Source organism: Myxine glutinosa, chromosome 3 (genome assembly GCF_964187855.1).
Source record: "Myxine glutinosa chromosome 3, kmMyxGlut1.1, whole genome shotgun sequence".
Classification (NCBI taxonomy): domain Eukaryota; kingdom Metazoa; phylum Chordata; class Myxini; order Myxiniformes; family Myxinidae; genus Myxine; species Myxine glutinosa.
In genome coordinates, this window is record NC_136263.1 from 196,649,423 (window position 1) to 196,675,614 (window position 26,192).

Genomic DNA, 26,192 nt, shown 5'->3' on the forward strand with positions numbered 1-26,192 from the left:
TGCTCGGGCTTTCTGCGAGCTGGAAATGCATTTGTTTATTTTTCACTTGATACAATGCGCTACCTGTATTGGGAATTTGGGAAATTGGGACAACTGCTACCTGTACATAGATACAAAATAGCTACCTGTACATAGATAGGACAAAAGTTGGGACACTGCTACCTGTATTTTGATGGTAAATAAGCAAATACTTGGCAGGAGTTTTATTTACCAAGCGGCTATCTATGTGCCTGACTCCCGTGACGTCCGCCCGTTAACCAACACGGAACGGTTGCCATCGGTGAGTGAGTGCAACAGCAAGCGGAATTGCGTGTCGCAGCCGGTTACGTTATAATTAAGTCGGCAGGTTCGTCTTTCACGTGTTATTTGCAACTCGAGGCGCCACATCTCCACTGTTTGGTTCTGTAAATGTGGCCGGTCCATGATGACCTAAATGTGATGCTAAACGGAAAGGAGACCTCGCGTGAACTTTAGGCTCTGCGTAGTGAAAACGGGGGCACAGCGGGTATCGTGGTTATTTATTTATTTTATTGCAAGGTTTGGTTGATTTTTGACATCTTGTGCAATGACGTCACTACGATATTTTCCTTTTCAAGACTTGGACACCACCCGACCCCACCTGACCTCGTATGGAATGAAGCCTTAAGGGTTTACGTCGATGGAAAAGTTGAGATTCTGCCCGGATAAATATATCCTTGAAATGGGATGGAAATACGGTCGTGAAGCCTGGGTGTGAAGGCCCCTGCCCGATCGTGTAACTCCATCCATGTCATTTAATGATATCTGTGATGAGCACACCGCTGCTGGTTTGGCAACTGTTGCATTGTGGTGCGGGCGGCTGTTTTTATTTTGGATACACAAGCGGGAGGGCTGCTAGGATGGCCGACTTGTACGCACACTGCACTCAAAGCTGTCCAGCTTGGGTTTGAATCCCGATCCAGCTATAAACTGCCATCCTGGTGTTTCATGGAGTTGCGTCCCGTCTACCGCCATTCGTCGGTGGGCGGTAGAGATGCCACGGTGTCCTTGGAGTAGGCGAGCTATGGCCGGCACCCTGGACAAATTACTTGGTCGAAAAACGTCAGGCCTGGCCAGTCGGTTCGTGAAAGACGTCATCTTTGATCCATCCCAGGTTTTGCTATACACAAGACCACATTGTACCTAATTCACCTGCACTCCTGTGACGTTCCAAGGAGTACCTGGTGTATGTTATGAACGTGTTAAAATCCATGTGACCATTGCCCTTTGTGGGTGCTAGTCCATGGTAATTTCCCGAAAGAGATCTGCCTTAAAACGAGCACCATGATGGGGTTAACTGTTCAACAAAGATCTTTTATTAATTTATAAAACCAGTACATATTTGCAAAACAAGTTTTAAATGTTTATATTTTTGGAGCTGTATCTATGTATAGTATAAATGGTGAGGTTGTGCAGCTTTTTATGGAACTTTCTCTCTTATGAGGTTTTGTCCTCGTTAGCAAGTCTAAGATTTATTACTCCCCAAATATCCGTACCCGATTGTGAGAAGACAACATGGGGCGCTCGCTGGTATTCCTGGCAAACGCACCGCTTCCTCTGCCTCACATGGGAGGCTTTGGCAGATATGTTTAACTGCTTCCTCTCTCCTCTGCGCCCACACTCCTCACCGCCCCCACACCCCTCTCTGCCCCCACACTCCTCTCCGCCCCCACTCCTCTCCACCCCCACACTCCTCTCCGCCCCCACACTCCTCTCTGCGCCCACACTCCTCTGCTCCCACACTCCTCACCGCCCCACTCCTCTCTGCCCCCACACTCCTCTCCGCCCCCACACTCCTCTCTGCCCCCACTCCTCTCCACCCCCACACTCCTCTTCCCCCGCACTCCTCTCTGCGCCCACACTCCTCTCCTCACCGCCCCACCCCCCCCCCCCCCATGCCAAGTTATTTTGATCGTGTCATGTTTATATTATTGTTCCATAAACAAAGCGCACTCTTGCCTTATTATGGATACACACGCCGTCCGTGAGACCATCAGAGTATTTGATATGACTTGGAGCCCCGGCCATGTGTAAATGTAGATGTGGACCTCGATGGCTTTGTGTCATCGTGACCTCGACACCATTATACCACGGTGCTTCTGGCAGCCTCCCAGAATAGTTGGATGGTAGTCGCTACGTCCCTTGGCATGGTGTCCTCAGGTGGTCCTGCAGGATGGGTGTGAGCCCAACGCGATGGGGGGCGCCGGCAGGTGGGTCGTGCTGGTCGGTCGAACCGGTATGCAAGGAGGGGGGACCGGGGTACATCCTGCAGGGCAGAGAGAAGTAGGGCAGGGATTAGATGGGAGTACAAGCATTGGGAATGCATGGAGTGGTGATACCACCACGTTCACAAAAACTGGTTTCTAATGGTGAAAACACGTTCATGTGAAGCTTTATTGCTTGAACTGCTCATGGATTATCCTTGTTCAATATGTTCATTGACTAGTTGGAGGAGACCAGCAAAGCAAACCTGAACCCAGGAATCTGGCAGTGGCTCCACTTGTCCTGATGACACTTTCCTTGAGTTACATCTGACATCTCCATTCCCCATGTGTCATTTGTCACTTTCCTCATTATATGATATCAAACACACCTTTCTCTCAGGTCTACGGTTCCGTTATACTCGCTGGCGGTACAAGCTTATGCATACATAATGCTTTCATAAATAGAGACAAAGACCCGGCCGCAAGGCTCACATGCATGAGATGCTCACAAACCTTTTCAGCCCACGTCGGTAGCAAAAGCGCATGATGCCCTTCCTTGCCTTCACCGTCACGAGGAGGTGCTTTTGTCCAGTCCTCGACCGCCTCCTCGATGTGTAGTGGAATGCGGGATGAGCCTTGCACTCGTACCGACACCTCTTGTTCATGGAACCCACGAGCCGGGAGAGGTGGTGGTACACCGACTTTCATGCCAGAGAACGAGTCTTCGTATCTCGACCGGGATATTGCTGCAGTGCTGCTGGCTCCGAGGGTGGCACTCTGCGCGGAGCTGCTGCTGTGGTCCGGTCCGTGACTGCTCGCTGTGCCCACGAGAGATCGCTCCGAAGTGATGTCTGAGGTCAGTAGGTCCTCTGGCTGTGAGTGAGGGGATCTGGGATGTCCTCCCAGGTGATCGACCACAACTCCTTTGGCGGTGACGTTTTGACCGTTTGCATTCTGAATGCAGCGAGGATGCCCTCCTTCGTCCTTGTGCTGGGATAGAGCGGAGCCAGGCCTTGGGCTGTGTGGGGTAAGGCACATGAGACACACGCACACGGGTTTGCAGTGCGGTGGATGAACTCTACGTATGCACCTGAATAAAAGTCTACATGGTGGGGAATTGCTGGATGATGAAAGATTTAAGGCTAATTCTGCCATCTGCACACAGAAGGGGACCAAGTCTCATGTGGGGGATGAATGGGGACCGAAGGCATGAGGACTCTATGGAAGGTGTTTGGCATAGCACTTGTGCATGCTCATTTACCTGCCTGCTCCCCATACCCCACCTGCAAATAAAAATGACCACTTTTGGTCTCTGAGAGATTGCAGGATTGTTTACACTAGCAACGGTACCCGCCCTATGGGCGGGGCTTCAATTGGGAGGCCCAAATGAAAAGGTAAAATATCAGAAATTGAAGGCTTTTTATTTTATTTTAAACGATTCATAGAAACATCCGTTAAATCATATCACACACAAATCATCAAATCACAGTGATGTGGTTTTTAAAAAAAATTGAAATTCTAAAAATACTGTTTAGATTTTGATGATTTGCGTGTGATATTTAACGGATGTTAAAATAGATCGCGCCTCCCAATTGAAGCCCCGCCCTTAGGGCGGGTACCGTTGCTCGTAATATATAATGGCGATACAACAATTTTTACCGCTTTGCTTTGAAGAACGGGAATGAAGGGGGAGGAGCGTGTTAATATGTCTGGTTGAAGGCTTTGGGTGGTGAGGGGGCTGGAAGCCAGATTTTAATGTTACAGCCGCCATGTTGGTGCTCGCAGTCACTGAGACGCCTCAGAGCTATCACATTCACAATCTCTATGTCGTATGTACTCCCGATACGTGTACCAAATTCCCGATATGTGTAACTGTACCAAATCAACAGTTAAAAGGATTTTGAGACGACAGCTGTTACGGCCTTGGAAAAATCGATGGAGCCAGCGATCTGTTAGCGTATACACCGCCCAAATAGCTATGTGGAATTCTCTCATGTGGAGATTAAATGTCGTTTGAACTTTGGCCGAGGTCATTATTTACTTTTAATGATGTTTATATGAAAGAAGATAATTGGTTTTGGGTCGTCCTTTCCGCATATCTCGTGGGATTGTGAGTTGGAGAGACGACCGTGATGGCGGGGAGGGGGATGGAATTCTCTCAAGCAGGGATTCAACCCGTGTCCTTATAAAAGGTCTTTGTCCGAGGTCACCGAGTCCGATCGGTGCAGCCGTTTGTGCTGCACCCGGGAAAGCAACATCGTCACAATGAACGTTATGTGGACGCGAATGTTATGCGGGAGTCCAAACCTGAGAATGCTGGAGACCAAAGCTGAAATTGGGAAAACTAAATAGTGTGGCGGACACAAAAGCTAACTGGCGTGAGGGCATCATTCCGCACACCAAGTGGGCGGCGGCCATGCCCGAGGGGTAGGCGTGGCCGCGGGATATACACCGGGCGCGCAGCCCGGAGCGCTCCAGTGCTACAGTGGAGCTCTTGAAATAAAGACTCTTTAAACCTACCGCGTTGTCCGCTTCCTCCTTGTTATACAAGTCAGCGTGCGTAGCACCGCGCTTCATTGGTGACCCTCCGACGTTGGATCAGCCGTCGCTGACCGACCGAATACGCCATCGCAATGGCAAACAACGCGGTTACGATCAAACTCCCCGAGTTCTGGGAGGCGCAAGCTGAAGTATGGTTCCTGCAGGCAGAAGCCCAGTTCCGACTTCGAGGCATCACGGTGGACGAGACCATGTACTGCCATGTGGTCGCCTCCCTCGGGCCTGGCACGGCCGCCCGCGTCATGTCAGTCCTGAGGAACCCACCGGCCGACAGCAGGTACGAGGCGATCAAGCGTCTCCTCCTCGCCACGTTCGGCCTCACGGTGGACGCACGGGCCGACCGCCTCCTGGACCTCCCCGAGCTCGGCGACACGCGACCGTCGGTCCGCATGGACCATATGCTGTCGCTGATGGGCGACGAAACCCCGAACGCTCTATTCCGGGCGTTATTTCGACGCCAGCTGCCGGCACGAGTACGCCTCGCGTTGGCCGGTTCCGTGACGACGGAACCCCGAGCTCTCGCTGCCGAGGCCGACAAGTTCTTTGCGGTTTTGGACACGCAGGCGAGTTTTGGCGTGGCCGTCGCGCATCCCGAGGCTGACCCTGATGCTGATGCACCACACCTCGTGGATCCCGAGGCTGATGCACGCTGCGTGGCCGCCGCCACGCCACGCCCACCACCACCGCGAAAACCACGGCCTCCGCCTTCGCCGCAAACCTGGTGCCATTTCCATGCCAGGTTTGGCCACAAGGCGAGGAATTGTTGCCCGCCGTGCTCCTTCGGCAAGTCGGGAAACTACAAAGCCGGCGCTCGGTAGCGGCCCTGAGCGTCGGCCATTCCGGCAGCCTTCTTTTTATAACGGACTCCTTGTCCGGGCGCCGTTTCTTATGCGACACGGGGGCACAGGTGAGCGTTATCCCTGCCTCTACGTCCGACAAGCGGGCCGGGGCCCCGCGTTGCTTGTCGCGAACGGAACACCCATACGCACATTCGGGAAGCGCTGCCTCTCCCTGCAGTTCGGAAGGCAACGCTTCACATGGTCGTTCGTAACCGCCAGTGTCCCCATGGCACTGCTCGGTGCGGACTTCCTCTGTGCACACGGGTTGTTGGTAGATGTGAAGAACAGACGTCTCGTCCAGGCTGAAACGTTCAGCTCGCTTGCATGCGCGCTGAGCAACTTGTTGAGCGGCTCACCGAGCGGCTCGCCAAGCGGCTTGCTGAGCGGTTCGGTCCCGGCGAGGTTAGTTTGTACGCTTCCGGCAGCGGACGACTTCACCCGCCTCCTCGCCAGCTTCCCGGCCCTTACGCGGCACACCTTCTCGGCGGGGGCCATCAAGCACGGGGTGGAACACCACATCCCCGCCACCGGTCTACGCCCGGGCATGCCGCCTCGAGCCGACGAAGCTCGCGGTAGCTAAAGCGGAGTTTGCTACGCTGGAGCGGCTCGGCATCGTGCGGCGCTCCAAGAGTGCTTGGGCGTCGCCGCTCCACATCGTGCCCAAGCCCGGCGGGGGGTGGCGACCGTGCGGGGGCTACCAGCGCCTCAACGACGCCACCACCCCCGACCGCTACCCCGTCCCCCACATCCAGGACTTCTCCGCCCGGTTGGCGGGCATGTCCTTCTTTTCGAAGGTGGACCTCGTACGCGGCTACCATCAGGTCCCCGTCAGGCCGGAGGACATCCCGAAGACGGCGGTCATCATGCCATTCGGTCTTTTCGAATTTCTTCGGATGCCCTTCGGTTTGAAAAATGCGGCTCAGGCGTTCCAGCGACTAATGGACAGTGTCTTGCGCGACTTGGATTTCGTCTACGTGTACCTGGACGACATCCTCGTCGCCAGCGCGTCCCGCGAAGAGCACCTACACCACCTCCGCACGCTTTTCAAACGTCTGGGCCAGCATGGCCTCATCGTGAACCCCGCCAAGTGCCGGTTCGGCGTCGCCGACATCGACTTTTTGAGGCACCGCGTCACCAGGCACGGGGCCGTCCCCCTACCGGCCAAGGTGGAGGCGGTGAAGGGGTTTCCGCGCCCCCGCACGATCAAGGGGTTCCAGGAGTTCCTGGGCATGGTAAACTTTTACCATCGGTTCCTGCCCCGCATCGCCCAGCTCCTGCGCCCCTGCACGAGGCCCTCCGGGGGAAGCCGGGCAAAGGTGACGTTACCTGGACCGAGCAGATGGACGTGTTCGTTCGCGGGCGCGAAGCTCGCCTTGGCTAACGCCACCATACTCGCCCGATGCACCGATCGCCCTCACCACCGACGCCTCGGACTACGCGGTTGGCGCGGTGCATGAGCAATGGGTGCGTGGTGCTTGGCAACCGCTGGCGTTCTTCAGCCGGCAGCTTCGCCCGCCCGAACGCCGCTATATTACCTTCGACCGCGAGTTGCTCGGGCTTCACCTGGCGGTCAGGCACTTCCGCCATCTGCTCGAGGGCCGTGCGTTCACGGCCTTCGTCGACCACAAGCCACTGGTCTTCGCGATGGGCAAGGTCGCCGAGCCGTGGTCGGCCCGGCAGCAGCGTCACCTCTCGGCCGTGTCCGAATATACAACAGACATCCGGCACGTCGCGGGGAAGGACAACCCGGTGGCGGATTGCCTTTCCCGGTCCGTCGCCCACGCAGTCCACCTTGGCATCGACTATGCCCGGATGGCGGCGGACCAGGATGCCGACCCCGGCGTCCAGGCCTTGCGGACCGCCGTCACGGGCCTCCGCGTCACCGAGGTGCCGTTCGACGGCATGGCCCTCTTGTGCGACGTCTCCCTCGGGCGGCCTTGCCCCATCGTGCCCTCGGGCTGGCAGCGCCAGGTTTTTGACGCCATCCACGGCCTGTCCCACCCGGGCACGAAGGCCTCCCAGAGGTTGGTCGCCGACAAATTTGTCTGGCATGGCCTCCGGAAGGCCGTCCGCGGCGAAGGTGCACCGGCACACCCAGGCCCCATTGGCCCCGTTCACGGTGCCGGAACGAAGGTTCGACCACGTACACGTGGACCTGGTGGGACCTCTGCCCCCTTGCGGGGTTTCACCCATGTCCTTACAATGGTGGATCGCACCACCCGGTGACCGGAGGCCGTGCCTTTGGCGGCGACGATGGCGGCGGACGTCGCGCAGGCGTTCATCGCCACCTGGGTCGCCCGGTTCGGCGCCCCCTCGGACATCTCGTCCGACCGCGGCCCCCAGTTCACCTCGGAGCTCTGGGGGGCGGTCGCGCGGGGGCTCGGGGTCCAGCTGCACTGGACCACGGCCTACCACCCCCAGGCCAACGGCCTGTGCGAGCGGTTCCACCGCTTGTTGAAGGCCGCGCTCAGGGCCACCCGCCGCGATGGCGGCTGGGTCGACAGGCTCCCCTGGGTCCTGCTGGGCCTCCGGACGACGACCGAGGATGACCTGCGCGCATCCGCGGCGGAGTTGGTCTTCGGACAACCGCTGCGGGTGCCGGGCGAGTTCCTCCCCGACCCCACGGCACCATGGTCCGCGGCGCAGGAGCGCTCCGCGCTGCAGGAGACAGCCCGGAGGTTCGCCCCGGTGCCGACGGCGCACCACGGGCACCCGCCTACACACGTCGCCCCGGAGCTTCGCACCGCGGAGTACGTCTTCGTCCGGCACGATGCCCACCGGACACCACTGCGGCCCCCGTACGACGGGCCTTTCCGCATGCTGGAGACCGGGGTGAAACATTTCACCTTGGACATCGGCGGTACTCCCGACCGCGTCTCGGTGGATCGCCTCAAGCCGGCCCACCTCGACGTGGATCAGCCACCGCGTCGGGGCCGCCCCCCTGCGGGCGGACCCCCAGCACCGCCCAGGCCCGCCGGCATGCCGCCCCCCTGTCCTGCACCCATCCCGGGTGCAGCCGGAGGCATCCCAGCTGGCATCCCTGCACCCCGGACGCCGCCGGTCGCCAGAGGGCGCTTCGGCCGGGTCATCCATTTGCCCCGCAAACTGGCCCTCCAGGTGCGCGGGAATTCTGGGGGGGCGCGTGTGGCGGACACGAAAGCTCACTGGCGTGAGGGCATCATTCCGCGCACCAAGTGGGCGGCGGCCACGCCCGAGCGGTAGGCGTGGCCGCGGGATATACACCGGGCGCGCAGCCCGGAGCGCTCCAGTGCTACAGTGGAGCTCTTGAAATAAAGACTATTTAAACCTACCGCGTTGTCCGCTTCCTCCTTGTTATACAAGTAAGCGTGCGTAGCACCGCGCTTCAATAGCCTATTTTACTCCTGGAGATCCGAGGATTACCCACCCAAAATATCGTTGCGATCGGTTCAGCAGTTTTTCGGTACTTTCGAATGGACAGACAGACGGACGGACATTTGGTGAATTATAGTAAGATTTGACAGCAAGTGCTTCACTGAATCCAAATTTGACGAGCACAAAAGGAGGGTTCATCAATTGGTTCACTCTATCTACCTACAGCCATCTATCTACAGCCATCGGTCTACGATCGAGGAACGATTTGATTTCAAATGAATTGCATTCAGTCGAGGTTGAGGCTGATTATTCCTGATATGTGGAACACCCTGCAACCGATGCCTACAGAAAGAAGACTTTATGGAATGCCAGCCACATTTTCCATTTTGAACACTGTCGAACAAGAATCGGAGCACAAACTTGCATTTTAGCAGTACTTTGCCTCTGAATTTGACGAATTGTACGGCGTCTCTTCCGCAGGGCACTCGTCCGGGGTAATAGTTTGTCTGCCTGTCTGGCAGTCAACCAAAATTTAGCATCGTTCCAAACAGGAAACCGAGCTGTTTTTAAGGACGTCATTAAGGACACAAACAACAGGCAAGAGGAACTAATGTAATGGGTTAAATAAGGTGGTGTAAAAGACGCTGCATAAATGGCGGTAAAATCCCCCCAAAAAGTCGTTTTTTCTCCAACCTTTTACAATATTTTTTTTTTCAATTTAAATATACTAGCAACAGTACCTGACCGGGCGTCGCTTCAATTTGGAGTCCAAAATGAAAAGGCAAAATATCAGAAATTGAAGGCTTTTTTATTTTAAACGATTTATATAAACATCCGTTAAATCATATCACATGCAAATCATCAAAATCTAAACAGTATTTGTAGAATTTCAATAAAAGCCACATCACTGTTCATACCGGTAAATATTATTCCATCGTGTTTGGAAAAATTGGAAAAACAATATACCCTATTTTACCCCTGGGGGTCCCAGGATTACCCACCCAAAATTTTGTTGCGATCGGTTCAGCTGTTTTTGCGGTACCTGGGAACGGACGGACGGACATTTGGTGAATTATAGGAAGATACTTGAACACTTGTTCTCCTCCTCTTCCCTTTATAAGACGTGTGAGGTCCAGTGATGGCAAGCTTCTGCTCTGCCTTGTCCACGATACTCCCTCCTCCATTCCCCTCATTCCTCAGCCAACTCTCTCCAATATCCAACCACCCCCACCTTACTGGTATCCCTCTTCACACAATCCTCCCATCTCACCTGTGGTCTACCTCTTTTCCTCCTACACTAGAAAACAAATTGCCTTCTTGACGCTTCCAAATATCTCCAGTTTGGCAGTACTTAGACAAAATATAACGCCATTTTAACCAATCAAATTTGCTGCTCGCTCTCTTAGCTTTGGTGGGAAATATCGATTATCGAGATTATCAAGAAATATCGATTATCGGAATATCGAGATTCGGACCAAATTATAAAGCGCCCAATGAAATGCGAGTTCATGTGCAGGTACATACCTGTGCACGGATTTTCTGCGCAGTTCCTGCTGGTATGACGACAGGTCGGCATTGAGTTTGGCGATCTGTTCCAACACCTGTGGGTTGGGGTAACAATGCAGGATATACTCAGTTCCATCACCAAGTACCGTTTTAGCCGGTGTTCTGCCACATCACCGCTTGGTCCTTCACCTGTGTCAGGTACTCCGTGCTGCCTTGCCTGCCCTTCATGTTCTGTCGAACGCACGTCTGGTCTCGTTGCCGGATCGACTCGGTCATCCCGCAGGGGTTTACAGATCCAGCGGTGGATGAGTTGCGCTGCACTCCTTCTGTCATCCAGCTATGGTACACAAGGGTGTTGTCAACTTGAGCAGAACCTTCCTTTGGATGCCCGCACGCAGCGATCGTTCTAGGGACGTGCCAGCGAGGGGGTGGTCCACATAACCCCATGGCATTCATTGTTAGTGAGTGAAACCAAATAGCTCGGAAACCCAACCCTTCTTCTACCACACCCTCACGGGCCTCACGTCCCACTGCACTCCATCCCTCTCCCTACCCCTTCCCACCCACCAACTTCTCCCCCAACCACAGGCACATTGTCTCACTATGCCTGTTTTGATTTAAACCATTTCTGCTTTGACCCCTAGACGGGTGAATCATCTAATTTATCAAACTTGCCTCTCCAAGCTCCTGGCACGTTGTCCAGGTAGAATCACAAGTATTCGTATTCATAAAATCGACAGAAACCATGTAGTTTACCAACAAAAGTAGAGCTTCAAGCAAATCGTGCTCGGGCAAAAAGGCAACGGTTTCGCTGCAGCGGGTTGAGCATTTGATGCTATGTCACTGTGATAAAGTGAACATTTGATGCCATGTTGCTGTGATAAAGTGAACATTTGATGCCATGTTGCTGTGATAAAGTGAACATTTGATGCCATCTTGCTGTGATAAGGTGAGTATTTGATGTCGTGCTGCTGTGATAACGTGCACATTTGATGCCGTGATGAGGTGAGCATTTGATGCCATGTCGCTGTGAGTGAGCATTTGATGCCATGTCGCTGTGATAAAGTGAACATTTGATGCCATGTTGCTGTGATCAGGCGAACATTTGATGTCGTGCTGCTGTGATAAAGTGAGCATTTGATGTCGTGCTGCTGTGATAAGGTCCACATTTGATGCCGTGATGAGGTGAGCATTTGATGCCATGTCGCTGCGATAGTGAGCATTTGATGCCATGTCGCTGTGATAGTGAGCATTTGATGCCATGTCGCTGTGATAAAGTGAACATGTTATGCCATGTTGCTGTGATCAGGTGTGCATTTGATGTCGTGCTCCTGTGATAAGGTGCACATTTGATGGTGTTGCTGTGATAAGGTGAGCATTTGATGTCGTGCTCCTGTGATAAGGTGCACATTTGATGGTGTTGCTGTGATAAGGTGAGCATTTGATGGTGTTGCTGTGATAAGGTGAGCATTTGATGTCGTGCTCCTGTGATAAGGTGCACATTCGATGGTGTTGCTGTGATAAGGTGCACATTTGATGGTGTTGCTGTGATAAGGTGAGCATTTGATGGTGTTGCTGTGATAAGGTGTGCATTTGATGTCGTGCTCCTGTGATAAGGTGCACATTTGATGGTGTTGCTGTGATAAGGTGAGCATTTGATGTCGTGCTCCTGTGATAAGGTGCACATTTGATGGTGTTGCTGTGATAAGGTGAGCATTTGATGGTGTTGCTGTGATAAGGTGAGCATTTGATGTCGTGCTCCTGTGATAAGGTGCACATTTGATGGTGTTGCTGTGATAAGGTGCACATTTGATGGTGTTGCTGTGATAAGGTGAGCATTTGATGTGCTGCTGTGATAAAGTGAGCATTTGATGCCATGTCGCTGTGACAAGGTGAGTATTTGATGACGATCGCTGTGATAAGGTGAGTATTTGATGCCTATCGCTGTGATATGGTGAGCATTTGATGCCTATCGCTGTGATAAGGTGAGCATTTGAAACCTATCGCTGTGATATGGTGAGTATTTGATACCTATCGCTGTGATAAGGTGAGCATTTGAAACCTATCGCTGTGATATGGTGAGTATTTGATACCTATCGCTGTGATAAGGTGAGCATTTGATACCGATCGCTGTGATAAGGTGAGCATTTGATACCTATCGCTGTGATAAGGTGAGCATTTGAAACCTATCGCTGTGATAAGGTGAGCATTTGATACCGATCGCTGTGATAAGGTGAGCATTTGATACCGATCGCTGTGATAAGGTGAGCATTTGATACCTATCGCTGTGATAAGGTGAGTATTTGATACCTGTCGCTGTGATAAGGTGAGTATTTGATGCTGGATCCCAGTGATAACTTGTTAAAATCCATGTGACCATTGCCTTCTGTGGATCCATAATTTGATGCTGTCCATGCCAAGTCGCTGTTCTGCGCTGCATTGTACGTGTACGGTGTGCGTGGTGTGCGTGGTAAACGTCTCGCACCTCAAAATGCAAAACTGAGTTCTGAGGACGAAGTGATGGACGATCGCGACTCAGAACAAACTTGTATGAGATCCGTGCGTGGGGAACTCATCAGTCTTTCGTCATGTTTCGTGTAAACGTTTGGGAAGGGTCCGGCGGTAGCGTACCCAGGTATAACAGGACAGGTACATGCTTGCGTGCACTGAGTATGATCACGTTGAGCGTGCGTACCTTTGCGTGGGAGTTTCCAAAGACGTAGTCCTAATTGGTTGTGTGCACACCGTCTCTCCACCGATCGCACACCACCGCGGACCTCCGAGTTCGTTACGCTAGGTTTCGCCGTTACCGTGCGCGTCGTGCCTGTGCCCCGATACCGCAGAGACCGCGCGCTCATCAATCAAAGCCGGAGCCGTGACGTAATGACGCGCGCTCATCAATCAAAGCCGGAGCCGTGACGTAATGACGCGCGCTCATCAATCAAAGCCGGAGCCGTGACGTAATGACGCGCGCTGATCAATCAAACCCAGAGCTGTGACGTAATGACGCGCGCTCATCAATCAAAACCGGAGCGGTGACGTAATGACGCGCGCTCATCAATCAAAGCCGGAGCTGTGACGTAATGACGCGCGCTCATCAATCAAAGCCGGAGCTGTGACGTCATGACGCGCGCTGATCAATCAAAGCCGGAGCTGTGACGTAATGACGCGCGCTGATCAATCAAAGCCGGAGCTGTGACGTAATGACGCGCGGCTGAAGAATGCACAGTGATAGCGCGCGCTCTGAGTGACGTCATAAATAGCGTTTTCTCACCGGTTGTCACTTTAATCACAATGTGGGAATTTTAAAATGTCCACTCCAAAAGTTCGCTCAGCCATCATAGATTTATGTCACGTGATGTCATTGCACATGATCTCCATGACCAATGACCCGTAGACGTGATCAATTTCGTTCATGGTACATGAAGCGAAAGAGTGGATTGTGGCGGACACAAAAGCTCACTGGCGTGAGGGCATCATTCCAGGCACGAAGTGGGCGGCGGCCACGCCCGAAGGGTAGGCGTGGCCGCGGGATATACACCGGGCGCGCAGCCCGGAGCGCAGCAGTGCTACAGTGACCTCTCATAATAAAGACTCTTAAACTTACTGCGTTGTCCGCATCCTTCTTGTTGTATAAGTAAGCGCGCGTAGCACCGCGCTTTATTGGTGACCCTCCGACGTTGGATCAGCCGCCGCTGACCGACCGAATACGCCATCGCAATGGCAAACAACGCAGTTGCAATCAAGCTCCCCGAGTTCTGGGAAGCTCAAGCCGAAGTTTGGTTCCTGCAGGCAGAAGCCCAGTTCCGACTTCGAGGCATCACGGTGGACGAGACCATGTACTGCTACGTGGTCGCCTCCCTCGGGCCCGGCATGGCCACTCGCGTCGTGTCGGTCCTGAGGAACCCATCGGCTGACGGCAGGTACGAGGCGATCAAGCGTCTCCTCCTCGCCACGTTCGGCCTCACGGTGGACGCTCGGGCCGACCGCCACCTGGACCTCCCCGAGCTCGGTGACACGTGACCGTCGGTCCGCATGGACCATATGCTGTCATTGATGGGCGACGAAACCCCGGACGCTCTATTCCGGGCGTTATTTCGACGCCAGCTGCCGGCACGAGTCCGCCTCGCGTTGGCCGGTTCTGCGACGACGGAACCCCGGGCTCTCGCTGCCGAGGCCGACAGGTTCTTCGCGGCGTTGGACACCCAGGCGAGTTTTGGCGCAGCTCTTGGGGCTGACCCTGATGCTGATGCACCACACCTCGTGGATCTCGAGGCTGATGCGCATTTCGTGTCCGCCGCCACGCCCCGCCCACTGCCGCCGCCGCGGAGAAAACCGCGGCCTCCCCCGCCTTCGCCACAAACCTGGTGTTTTTTCCACGCCAAGTTCGGCCACGAGGCTCGGCAATGTCGCCCGCCGTGCTCATTCGGGAGGTCGGGAAACGCCTGGGCCGGCCCTCGGTAGTGGCACTGAGCGCCGGCCGTGCCAACAGCCTACTGTTCATCACGGACACCTTATCTGGGCGCCGTCACCTGTGCGACACGGGAGCGCAGGTGAGTGTCGTTCCCGCCGGTACGTCCGACAAGCAGTCCCCGGGCCGGGGCCCCGCGCTGCTTGCTGCCAACGGTACGTCCATTCGCACGTACGGAAAACGCTGCCTTTCTCTGCGGTTCGGAGGGCAGGTTTTCCGATGGTCGTTCCTCACTGCCGACGTGCCTATGGCACTGCTCGGCGCGGACTTCCTCTGTGCCAATGGTCTACTGGTGGACGTCAAGCACAGAAGGCTTGTCCAGGCTGAGACGTTCAGCTCGCTCGCTTGTGCGCTGCCCGCCTCGTTGAGCAGCTCCCGGAGTGGCTCATCGAGCGGCTCGCTGAGCGGCTTGCTGAGCGGTTCGGTTCCGGCCAGGTTCATCTGTACGCTTTCGGCAGCGAACGAATTCACCCGCCTCTTCGCGGGTTTCCCGGCCCTCACGCGGCCCACCTTCTCGGCGGGGGCCTTCAAGCACGGGGTGGAACACCACATCCCCACCGCCGGGCCACCGGTCTACGCCCGGGCATGCCGCCTCGAGCCGACGAAGCTCGCCGTAGCTAAAGCAGAGTTCGCTACGCTGGAGCGGCTCGGCATCGTGCGGCGCTCCGAGAGTGCTTGGGCGTCCCCGCTTCACATCGTGCCAAAGCCCGGCGGGGGATGGCGACCGTGCGGGGACTACCGGCGCCTCAAGGACGCCACCACCCCCGACCGCTACCCCGTCCCCCACATCCAGGACGTCTCCGCCCGGTTGGCGGGCTTGTCCTTCTTTTCGAAGGTGGACCTCATACGCGGCTACCATCAGGTCCCCGTCAGGCCGGAGGACATCCCGAAGACGGCTGTCATCACACCGTTCGGCCTTTTCGAATTTCTTCGGATGCCCTTCGGTTTGAAGAATGCGGCTCAGGCGTTCCAGCGCCTAATGGACAGCGTCTTCCGCGACTTGGATTTCGTCTACGTGTACCTGGACGACATCCTCGTCGCCAGCGCGTCCCGCGAAGAGCACCTACACCATCTCCGCACGCTCTTCGAACGTCTGGGCCAGCATGGCCTCATCGTGAACCCCGCCAAGTGCCGGTTCGGCGTCGCCGACATCGACTTTTTGGGGCACCGCGTCACCAGGCACGGGGCCGTCCCCCCACCGGCCAGAGTGGAGGCGGTGAAGGGGTTTCCGTGCCCCCGCACGATCAAGGGGCTCCAGGAGTTCCTGGGCATGGTAAACCTTTACCATCGGTTCCTGCCCCGCATCGCCCAGCTCCTGCGCCCCTTGCACGAGGCCCTCCGGGGCAAGCCGGGCAAAGGTGATGTTACCTGGACTGAGCAGATGGACGCGGCGTTCGCGGGCGCGAAGCTCGCCTTGGCTAACGCCACCATGCTCACGCACCCGGCGCCCGATGCACCGATCGCCCTCACCACCGACGCCTCGGACTATGCGGTGGGCACGGTGCACGAGCAATGGGTGCGTGGTGCCTGGCAACCGTTGGCGTTCTTCAGCCGGCAGCTTCGCCCGCCCGAACGCCGCTATAGTACCTTCGACCGCGAGTTGCTCAGGCTCCACCTGGCGGTCAGGCACTTCCGCCATCTGCTCGAGGGCCGTGCGTTCACGGCCTTCGTCGACCACTAGCCACTGGTTTTCGCGATGGGCAAGGTCGCCGAGCCGTGGTCGGCCCGGCAGCAGCGTCACCTCTCGGCCGTGTCCGAGTACACGACGGACATCCGGCACGTCGCGGGGAAGGACAACCCGGTGGCGGATTGCCTTTCCCGGTCCGTCGCCCACGCAGTCCACCTTGGCATCGACTATGCCCGGATGGCGGCGGACCAGGCCGCCGACCCCGGCGTCCAGGCCTTGCGGACCGCCGTCACGGGCCTCCGCGTCACCGAGGTGCCGTTCGACGGCGCGGCCCTCTTGTGCGACGTCTCCCTCGGGCGGCCTGCCCCATCGTGCCCGCGGGCTGGCAGCGCCAGGTTTTTGACGCAATCCACGGCCTGTCCCACCCGGGCACGAAGGCCTCCCAGAGGTTGATCACTGACAAGTTTGTCTGGCATGGCCTCCAGAAGGCCGTCCGCGGCTGGACCAGGACGTGCCTCGCGTGCCAGCGCACGAAGGTGCACCGGCACACCCAGGCCCCATTGGCCCCGTTTACGGTGCCGGCACGTAGGTTCGACCACGTGCACGTGGACCTGTTGGGACCTCTGCCCCCCTCGCGGGGTTTCACCCACGTCCTCACCATAGTGGACCGCACCACCCGGTGGCCGGAGGCCGTGCCTTTGGCGGCGACGACGGCGGCGGACGTCGCGCAGGCGTTCATCGCCACCTGGGTCGCCCGGTTCGGCGCCCCCTCGGACATCTCGTCCGACCGCAGCCCCCAGTTCACTTCGGAGCACTAGGGGGGCGGTCGCGCGGGGGCTCGGGGTCCAGCTGCACCAAACCACGGCCTTCCACCCCCAGGCCAACGGCTTGTGCGGGCGGTTCCACCGCTCGTTGAAGGCCGCACTCCGGGCCACCCTCCGCGACGGCGGCTGGGTCGACAGGCTCCCCTTGGTCCTGCTGGGCCTCCGGACGGTGCCCAAGGACGACCTGCGCGCATCCGCGGTGGAGTTGGTCTTCGGACAACCGCTGCGGGTGCCGGGCGAGTTCCTCCCCGACCCCACGGCACCATGGTCCACGGCGCAGGAGCGCTCCGCACTGCAGGAGACCGCCCAGAGGTTCATCCCGGTGCCGACGGCGCACCACGGGCACCCGCCTACGCACGTCGCCCCGGAGCTTAGCACCACGGAGTACGTCTTCGTCCGGCACGACGCCCACCGGACACCACTGCGGCCCCCGTACGACGGGCCTTTCCACGTGCTGGAGACCGGGGTGAAACATTTCACCTTGGACATCGGCGGCACTCCCGACCGCGTATCGGTGGATCGCCTCAAGCCGGCCCACCTCGACGTGGACCACCCACCGCCTGTGGCTAGGCCCCCGCGTCGGGGCCGCCCCCCTGTGGGCGGACCCCCGGCACTGCCCAGGCCCGCCGCCCCCCGGTCCTGCACCCATCCCGGGTGCAACCGGAGGCATCCCTGCACCCCGGACGCCACCAGTCGCCAGAGGGCGCTTCGGCCGGGTCATCCGGTTGCCCCGCAAACTGGCCCTCCAGGTGCGCGGGAATTCTGGGGGGGGGGGGGGGGCGCGTGTGGCGGACACGAAAGCTCACTGGCGTGAGGGCATCATTCCACGCACCAAGTGGGCGGCGGCCACGCCCGAGGGGTAGGCGTGGCCGTGGGATATACACCGGGCGCGCAGCCCGGAGCGCAGCAGTGCTACAGTGAGCTCTGATAATAAAGACTCTTAAACTTACTGCGTTGTCCGCATCCTTCTTGTTGTACAAGTAAGCGCGCATAGCACCGCGCTTTAGGAAAAGTTTTCAATGTTTACCAAAAGGAACTTTTTCTTTTTAATACCGATTTTTGTTTTTATCACCTGGAACGAAGTTCAGGTGAGCTTATGCGATGGCGCGTAGTCCGTAAACACTTGAAACTTCTCCCAAACCATTGCGACCAAACTTGGTGCAAATGATATTTGTTGTGTTGTGACGAAAGTTTGTTCACGGCATTAAAAAAAATCGGGGTCTAAGGGGGTTTACCGGGGTCAAAGTGGATCCAGGTTTGACCCTCCAAAATAGGAATTTGCTTCCTTCTCAGAAACTACATATTATGCAAATCTGGTCAAACTTTACCACAACCTTAATTGGTCCTAAAGGGTTAAATGGTGTAAAATGTCTAACGGTATTGAGGGGTTAATGGGTCTAAAGTTAAAGTAGTGAGGGTCCGAGGGTCTAAAGTCAAATGTGTGTAAAAAGGTCGAAGCGATATTAAAGGTCTCACAGGTACGTTCCATTAGCACGTAATTAACGCTACCTGAACAGTTGGTTAATATGGTGTTTATTGTTAAGTTCGCCGAACTCTAGTATTCTGTGGCTGTGCGGCTCTTGCTCCACCACCGAGGACCACACACCACAGGCGAGTCGTACGACCACCGGCCCGGCCTACCTGGGGGATCGTATCACCAACAGGAAACCAAGAGGGTGGGATGAACTCCCTCACTGGAGGGGCGGGGTGCTCCTGTCACGGTCTTTTCACTTTAAGAGACCGGATAACATCCCTTCGGTCGTCGAACGAAACCAATAGGTAGGGGAGATGGGCAGGGCGGAGCAAGAGATGGGCGGGGCGGAGGAAGAGATGGGAGGGGCGGAGGAAGAGATGGGGGAGGGTGAAGGAATAAATGGGAGGGGCAGAGGAAGATATGGGAGGGGTGGAGGAAGAGATGGGCCGGGCGGAGGAAGAGATGGGCGGGGCACAAGAAGAGATGGGGCAGGGCGGAGGAAGAGATGGGAGGGGTGGAGGAAGAGATGGGAGGTGCGGAGGAAGAGATGGGAGGGGTGGAGGAAGAGATGGGGGTGGGGGGGGCGAAGGAATATATGGGAGGGGCGGAGGAAGATATGGGCGTGGCGGAGGAAGAGATGGGCGGGGCGGAGAAAGAGATGGGCGTGGTGGAGGAAGAGATGGGCGGGGCGGAGAAAGAGATGGGAGGTGCGGAGGAATATATGGGAGGAGTGGAGGAAGATATGGGCGTGGCGGAGGAAGAGATGGGCGGGGTGGGGGAAGAGATGGGCGTGGCGGAGGAAGAGTTGGGAGGGGCACGGGAAGAGATGGGAGGAGCGGAGGAAGAGATGGAAGGAGCGGAGGAAGAGATGGGAGGTGCGGAGGAAGAGATGGGAGGTGCGGAGGAAGATGGGAGGGGCGGAGGAAGGGATGGGCGGGGCGAGGCGGAGGAAGCGATGGGTGGGGCGGAGGAAGCAATGGGATGGGAGGAGCAGAGGAACAGATGGGAGGAGCGGATGGAAAAATGGGAGGGCTTAGCGTCTCGAGAAGTTTTATTCACGACCTGACGTGAAGCCGCTGACCGCTCTCGCGGTGGGGTTTTTTCCTGTTTTATTTACTTGATTATCCACTCGAACTGAAGTGTCCTCATTAAAAACCGATTGTAATTACAGCTTACGAGGAATAGAGCCCCACCAAACTTAGTGTACCACATCCAGGGGTCCAGTTCTAAAACAAAGGCTGCTGCGGAGCAGCCGGGGCTTCGCCTCCCCCATCCCCATCTCTGGCTGGACACCAACTCGAGGTGCTGCCCTGACAATCTGCTGGAAACTTGGCGGTGTAGCGGCTACCGCTGGGTTTTCACAATCGCCTTGCACCTATCAAGGACGCGGAGCGATCACCATGCCGGGCTCGTCCAGGACGCCCGGGCAGGCCCGCGCTCAACTTGCCAGGCCTCGGTCGGGACACCCGGGCATGCCCCCTCTCGCCTTTCCTGGGCAAACGCTCCGGGATAATATGTATATATATTGCTGCCCGATAAACGGGCTTTTCAGAGTGCCTGAGTGTTTGGTTTGATTAAAGCAACTCGGATGAATTCCAGCTTTTTGTCGCGTCCATTCTTCCGATCGACGTGGGAGCCCCAGCTCCTTCATTGGTGACCTACCGACATGGACACGGCAGTCGCCCTTAAACTGCCTACCTTCTGGGAGGCTCACGCGGCGGTTTGGTTCGCACAGGCGGATTCCCTGTTCGCCCTGCGAGGCATCACGGCCGACGACACCCGTTTCCACCATGTGGTAGCAGCGCTCGGTTCGGCCACCGCGGCCCGCACCCTGAGCCTCCTCGAGAGCCCGCCAGCCGCTGACAAATACGGCGTGATTAAGAAGCTTCTCCTCGACGCTTTCGCCCTCCCATCGGCAGAACGCGCACGGCGCCTGCTCGACCTGCCCGAGCTCGGCGACACGCGCCCTTCCGAGCGAATGGACTACATGCTTTCACTGCTCGGCGAGCACTCTCCGGCATTCCTGTTCCGGGAGCTGTTCCTCCGTCAGCTGCCTAACCCGGTACGCCTCGCCCTGGCAAGCACGACGATCACAGATCCCCGGGCCCTTGCCAGAGAAGCCGACAAGATCTCCGCCGCAGGACAGCGCATCGCAGCGGCGACATGGGACCCACCGCCGTCCGACGCAACACCCATGGCGCCTGAGCACCCGGCACGGTCGACGACCGAACTGCCGACGCAATTGGCGGCCGCTACACCGAGCCGACCACCTCCAGCACGACGACCGGGGCCTCCACCTGACCAAGCGTGGTGTTACTATCATGCCAGGTTCGGACAGAAGGCCCGGACATGCCGACCCCCGTGCACCTTCGGCAGGCCGGGAAACGGCCGGGCCGGCGTTCATTACCAGCCATGAGCGCCGGCCACACGGGCAACTTACTGTTCATCACGGATAAAGCGTCCGGACGGCGCTTCCTGTGCGACACCGGCGCCCAACTGAGCGTCATACCCGCCTCTGACCAGGACAGGCAATCCGTGGTTTGCGGCCCCTCCTTGGTTGCGGCCAACGGATCGACCATCCGCACCTTCGGCCCGCGCAACGTCACCCTCTGCTTCGGCGGCCAACGCTTTGCTTGGACGTTTGTAACCGCAAACGTGCCCATGGCTCTGCTAGGCGCCGACTTCCTCTGCGCACACGGACTGCTGGTGGACGTCCAACGGCGTCGTTTAATCAACGCCGAAACCTTCAGCTCCCTGGTATGCACATTGAGCAGCTCCGCGCCGACCGAGCTGGCATGCGCCGTCCCGGCGGCGAACGAGTTTGCTCGCCTGCTCACGGAGTTCCCGGCCCTCACGCGGCCGACGTTTTCGGCCGTCGCAGTACGGCATGGGATCGAGCACCACATACCAACCACGGGCCCGCCGGTCTACGCCAGGGCCCGCCGCCTCGACCCAGCCAAGCTCGCCATGGCGAAGGCCGAATTCGACGCGTTGGAGCACCTCGGCATCGTGCGGCGCTCCGATAGCGCATGGGCCTCGCCACTGCACATCGTGCCAAAGCCGGGGGGTGGATGGCGCCCGTGTGGCGACTACCGCCGCCGTCTCAATGACGCTACCACCCCCGACAGGTACCCGATCCCGCATATCCAAGACTTCTCCGCCCGTCTGGCGGGACGGGTCATTTTTTCGAAAATTGATCTCATACGGGGATATCACCAGGTACCTGTCAGGGCGGCCAACGTCCCTAAAACGGCAGTCATCAAGCCGTTCAGCTTATTCGAATTCTTGCGGATGCCGTTTGGTCTCAAGAACGCGGCTCAGGCGTTCCAGCGCTTGATGGACGGCGTGCTGCGTGACCTGCCGTTCCTTTTCGTTTATCTGGACGACATCCTCGTCGCCAGCACGTCCCGGGCCGAGCACCTCCTCCACCTCCGAACACTGTTCGGGCGCCTCAGCGAGCACGGCCTCATCGTCAACCCGGCCAAATGCCACTTCGGCACGACGGCCGTTGGTTTTTTGGGCCACCACATCACCAAGAACGGGGCCGTGCCACTGCCAACCAAGGTCGGGGCCATCACCACGTTCCCGCGTCCCCGCACCATAAAGGCCCTGCAGGAATTCCTGGGAATGGTGAATTTTTATCACCGCTTCGTGCCCCGCGCTGCTCAACTCATGCGGCCCCTCTACGAAGCCCTCCGGGGCAAGCCGGCCAAGCACGACATCGCCTGGTCCGCAGCAATGGATGCGGCCTTCCAAAGCTCAAAGCGGGCCCTCGCCGACGCAACACTGCTCGCTCACCCGGTGCTCAACGCTCCCATCGCCCTCACCACGGATGCCTCCGACTACGCGGTGGGCGCTGTACATGAGCAATGGGTGAACGGGGTTTGGCAGCCACTCGCTTTTTTCAGCCGGCAGCTCCCGCCGAACGAGCTCAAATACAGCACGTTTGACCGGGAGCTCCTCGGTCTACACCTGGCCGTCCGCCATTTCCGCCACCTCCTGGAGGGCCGACCTTTCACGGCGTTCGTCGACCACAAGCCGTTGGTTTACGCCATGGCCAAGGTCATGGAGCCGTGGTCGGCCCGCCAACAGCGCCACCTCCCCGCCGTGTCGGAGTTTACCACGGACATCCGGCACGTCGCTGGCAAAAACAACGCCGTGGCTGACTGTCTTTCCCGGGCCAGCGCGAACGCGGTCCACCTGGGCGTGGACTTTGCGCTTATGGCGGCGGACCAAACCACCGACACCACGGTGCAAGCCCTCCGGGCGGCGGACACGGGCCTCCGCCTGGCCGACATCCCCTTCGCGGACACTGTCCTGCTCTGCGACGTCTCCCAAGGCCAGCCTCGCCCCATCGTGCCCGTCACCTGGCAACGCCGCATCTTCGCCTCCCTCCACGGCCTTTCCCACCCGGGCCGGAAAGCTTCCCAGAAGCTGGTGTCGGCGCGATTCGTCTGGCACGGCCTTCGTCGGGACGTCCGCGATTGGACCAGCACCTGCACGGCCTGCCAACGGGCCAAGGTCCACCGACACACCCAGGCCCCGCTGGCACCTTTCACCGTGCCCGAACGACGTTTCGACCACGTCAACGTGGATCTGGTGGGCCCCCTCCCCCCGTCACGGGGGTTCACACACCTGCTCACCATGGTGGACAGGACCACCAGGTGGCCGGAGGCCGTTCCCCTCGTCTCCACCACCACCGCCGACGTGGCGCAGGCTTTCATCGCCACCTGGGTCGCCCGCTTCAGCGCACCAGCGGACATCTCGTCAGACCGCGGACCACAGTTCACCTCCGAGCTGTGGGGCGCGGTCGCCCGCAACCTGGGGGTCAAGCTCCACCGTACTACGGCCTACCACCCCCAAGCAAACGGGTTGTGCGAGCGATTCCACCGCTCCATGAAGGCCGCGCTCATGGCCGGCCTTCAAGACGGCGGTTGGGCCGACCGGCTGCCGTGGGTCCTTTTGGGCCTCCGCACGGCCCCCAAGGAGTACCTCCAGGCATCCACCGCCGAGCTTGTCTATGGCCAAGCGCTACGCGTCCCGGGCGAATTCGTGCCCGACGCTACCAGTCCCTGGTCCGCAGCTCACCAGCGCACGGACCTCCAGGAGGCCGCCCGATGGTTTGCCCCCATGCCAACATCCCACCACGGTGACCCCAGTCCTACGTCCCCCCAGCACTTCGCACAGCGGAGTATGTTTTTGTGCATCACGACGCACATCGGGGGCCACTCCGGCCGCCGTACGACGGGCCCTTCCGGGTGCTGCGACGGGACGACAAGTCGTTCGTCATCGACATCGGCGGCAGGTCGGACCGGATTGCGGTGGACTGCCTCAAGCCGGCGCACGTGGACGTCGACCACCCACCACGGGTGGCCCTTCCGCCGCGGCGAGGCCGCCCCCCGTACACGGTGCCCCCCACTCGACCGCCCACCACCACACCGGACCCCCTCCCACGACCCGCCAGGGGTTGCTTCGGCCGGGTCATCAGGACCCCCCTCAAATTGACCCTGCCGGTGCAAGTCGATTCTGGGGTGACGTGTGTAGCGGCTACCGCTGGGTTTTCACAATCGCCTTGCACCTATCAAGGACGCGGAGCGATCACCATGCCGGGCTCGTCCAGGACGCCCGGGCAGGCCCGCGCTCAACTTGCCAGGCCTCGGTCGGGATGCTGGGCCACGCCCCCTCTCGCCTTTCCTGGGCAAACGCTCCGGGATAATATGTATATATATTGCTGCCCGATAAACGGGCTTTTCAGAGTGCCTGAGTGTTTGGTTTGATTAAAGCAACTCGGATGAATTCCAGCTTTTTGTCGCGTCCATTCTTCCGATCGACGTGGAAGCCCCAGCTCCTTCAGCGACACACAGATGGTCCCCTATCTTTGGCAATGGGTCTCACTCTCACAATAGTCATTACACAGTATAAATATCAGATTGAGAGGCCTCACATTCACCTTTTGACAGACGTCACAATTACTCTTTCACACCCATATTAGCTTTCTCTTTCTTTTCCATTTATTTAAATGAACCCATTGCTTAATTACTCTGTTCTTGTTTTGTCGGCCATGGTGGAGTAGTTAGCGTTAGTTAGAAGCCGTTTGTCTGCGGAGTTTATTTAAAACACAACACGTCAGGTATTGCATTATTAAATTGAGATTTGTAATTTACGGGTAAGATTTTTATTTACTTACGGGTAAGATTTACCGTTTTATTTACCATCGTGGATTGGACAATTGGAGTTTTAAATCCTAATTCGTGATGGGGACCATGGGGTTCATTGGGTTGCGCTACATGGGTCGATTTGGCGTCTGCCCGTCCCGGTTCGGCTCTCTCACACTCGGATCACGTGGTATTCCAAGACGCGCGGTCTCTGCCCTGGTGTTCCGCGCTCACGGAGATCCCGCCGAGGTTTTGAGGTGATGTCCCTCCATCGTCCCCTCACGTCCTCGGTTTAATTTAACGCCCTTTCATTAGTCGGCACTTCTTGGTGTTTAAAACAAGTTATCTTGGACTTGGAGTCGTTGGGCGCTTTTGAAATTGAGAGAAAGGTAAATCATGCAGGACGTGACTGTCACTGTGCACTTACACCGCCCCGTTACCATGCACTGCTACGAGTAGGAAAATAAATATTAATAATATACAGGGTTCACATTCGTAGAATCAAAGCATTAAGGCAGCATCATCTTCATCTTCATTTTCTTCCTCATATTATTCTACTTCACTTTTTTCCTCATCTTCAAATACATCTTCTTCAATATTCATCCTCTTCCTCATCTTCAATACCCATCCGATTCTTCATCTTCTTCATCACCATCACATTTGATTCAGTTCGTCATGTTAAACTTGTTCAAAAAAAAATGAGTGTGTTTTTCATCCATTGATAATTATTAATTAAATGAGTTGAAAATTATTTATCTGATACCTTTGATAGGTCACAATTTGTACAAGTAGAAAGTGGTATGTCTCAAAATGGGATGGTGACTACAGTGGGGGTACCACAGGGGAGTATGCTTGGTCCAGTTGTGTATATATATATATATATATATATATATACATACATACACAGACTTGGCATTTAATATGGAATATATATTTTTTCTTGACTTGGGTTTACTTTCTTAACTCAGTATATCAATCTGGTGAGTTTCTTTTACACTTTGGTGATTTATTTGTTAAAAGAACCATGTCACTGATTGTCTGTCGCAGCAAGAAGTCAACAACAGGATTATATCGCAGGTGGCGTGGCAAAATGTACGGACAGGTGCATTTGACGATTGGCTTCACAGTCGGGTATACAAGGGTTGTTGCGTTATGTATTAG

General features: G+C 57.0%; 2 protein-coding genes across 2 annotated transcripts in view; one reads left to right on the forward strand and one right to left on the reverse strand.

The window, feature by feature from the left end:
• Nucleotides 1–1,311: 1,311 nt before the first annotated feature.
• LOC137422883 (uncharacterized) lies at nt 1,312–19,062 on the reverse strand. The gene is made up of 5 exons (XM_068109513.2): nt 19,044–19,062; nt 10,670–10,817; nt 10,499–10,575; nt 2,736–3,240; nt 1,312–2,284 (listed from the first exon to the last, which is right to left on the reverse strand). The coding sequence occupies exons 2-5, from the start codon at nt 10,811–10,813 to the stop codon at nt 2,102–2,104; spliced, it is 909 nt and encodes a 302-aa protein (XP_067965614.2). The 5' UTR covers nt 10,814–10,817; nt 19,044–19,062; the 3' UTR covers nt 1,312–2,101.
• A 6,019-nt stretch (nt 19,063–25,081) lies between these two features.
• The window catches only part of MECR (mitochondrial trans-2-enoyl-CoA reductase), a 59,741-nt gene continuing 58,630 nt past the window's right edge, over nt 25,082–26,192 (forward strand). The window contains exon 1 of the mRNA XM_078774971.1: nt 25,082–25,288. Within this exon, the coding sequence (XP_078631097.1) occupies nt 25,131–25,288 (158 nt within the window). The 5' untranslated portion in view covers nt 25,082–25,130. The remainder of the gene's footprint in view (nt 25,289–26,192) is intronic.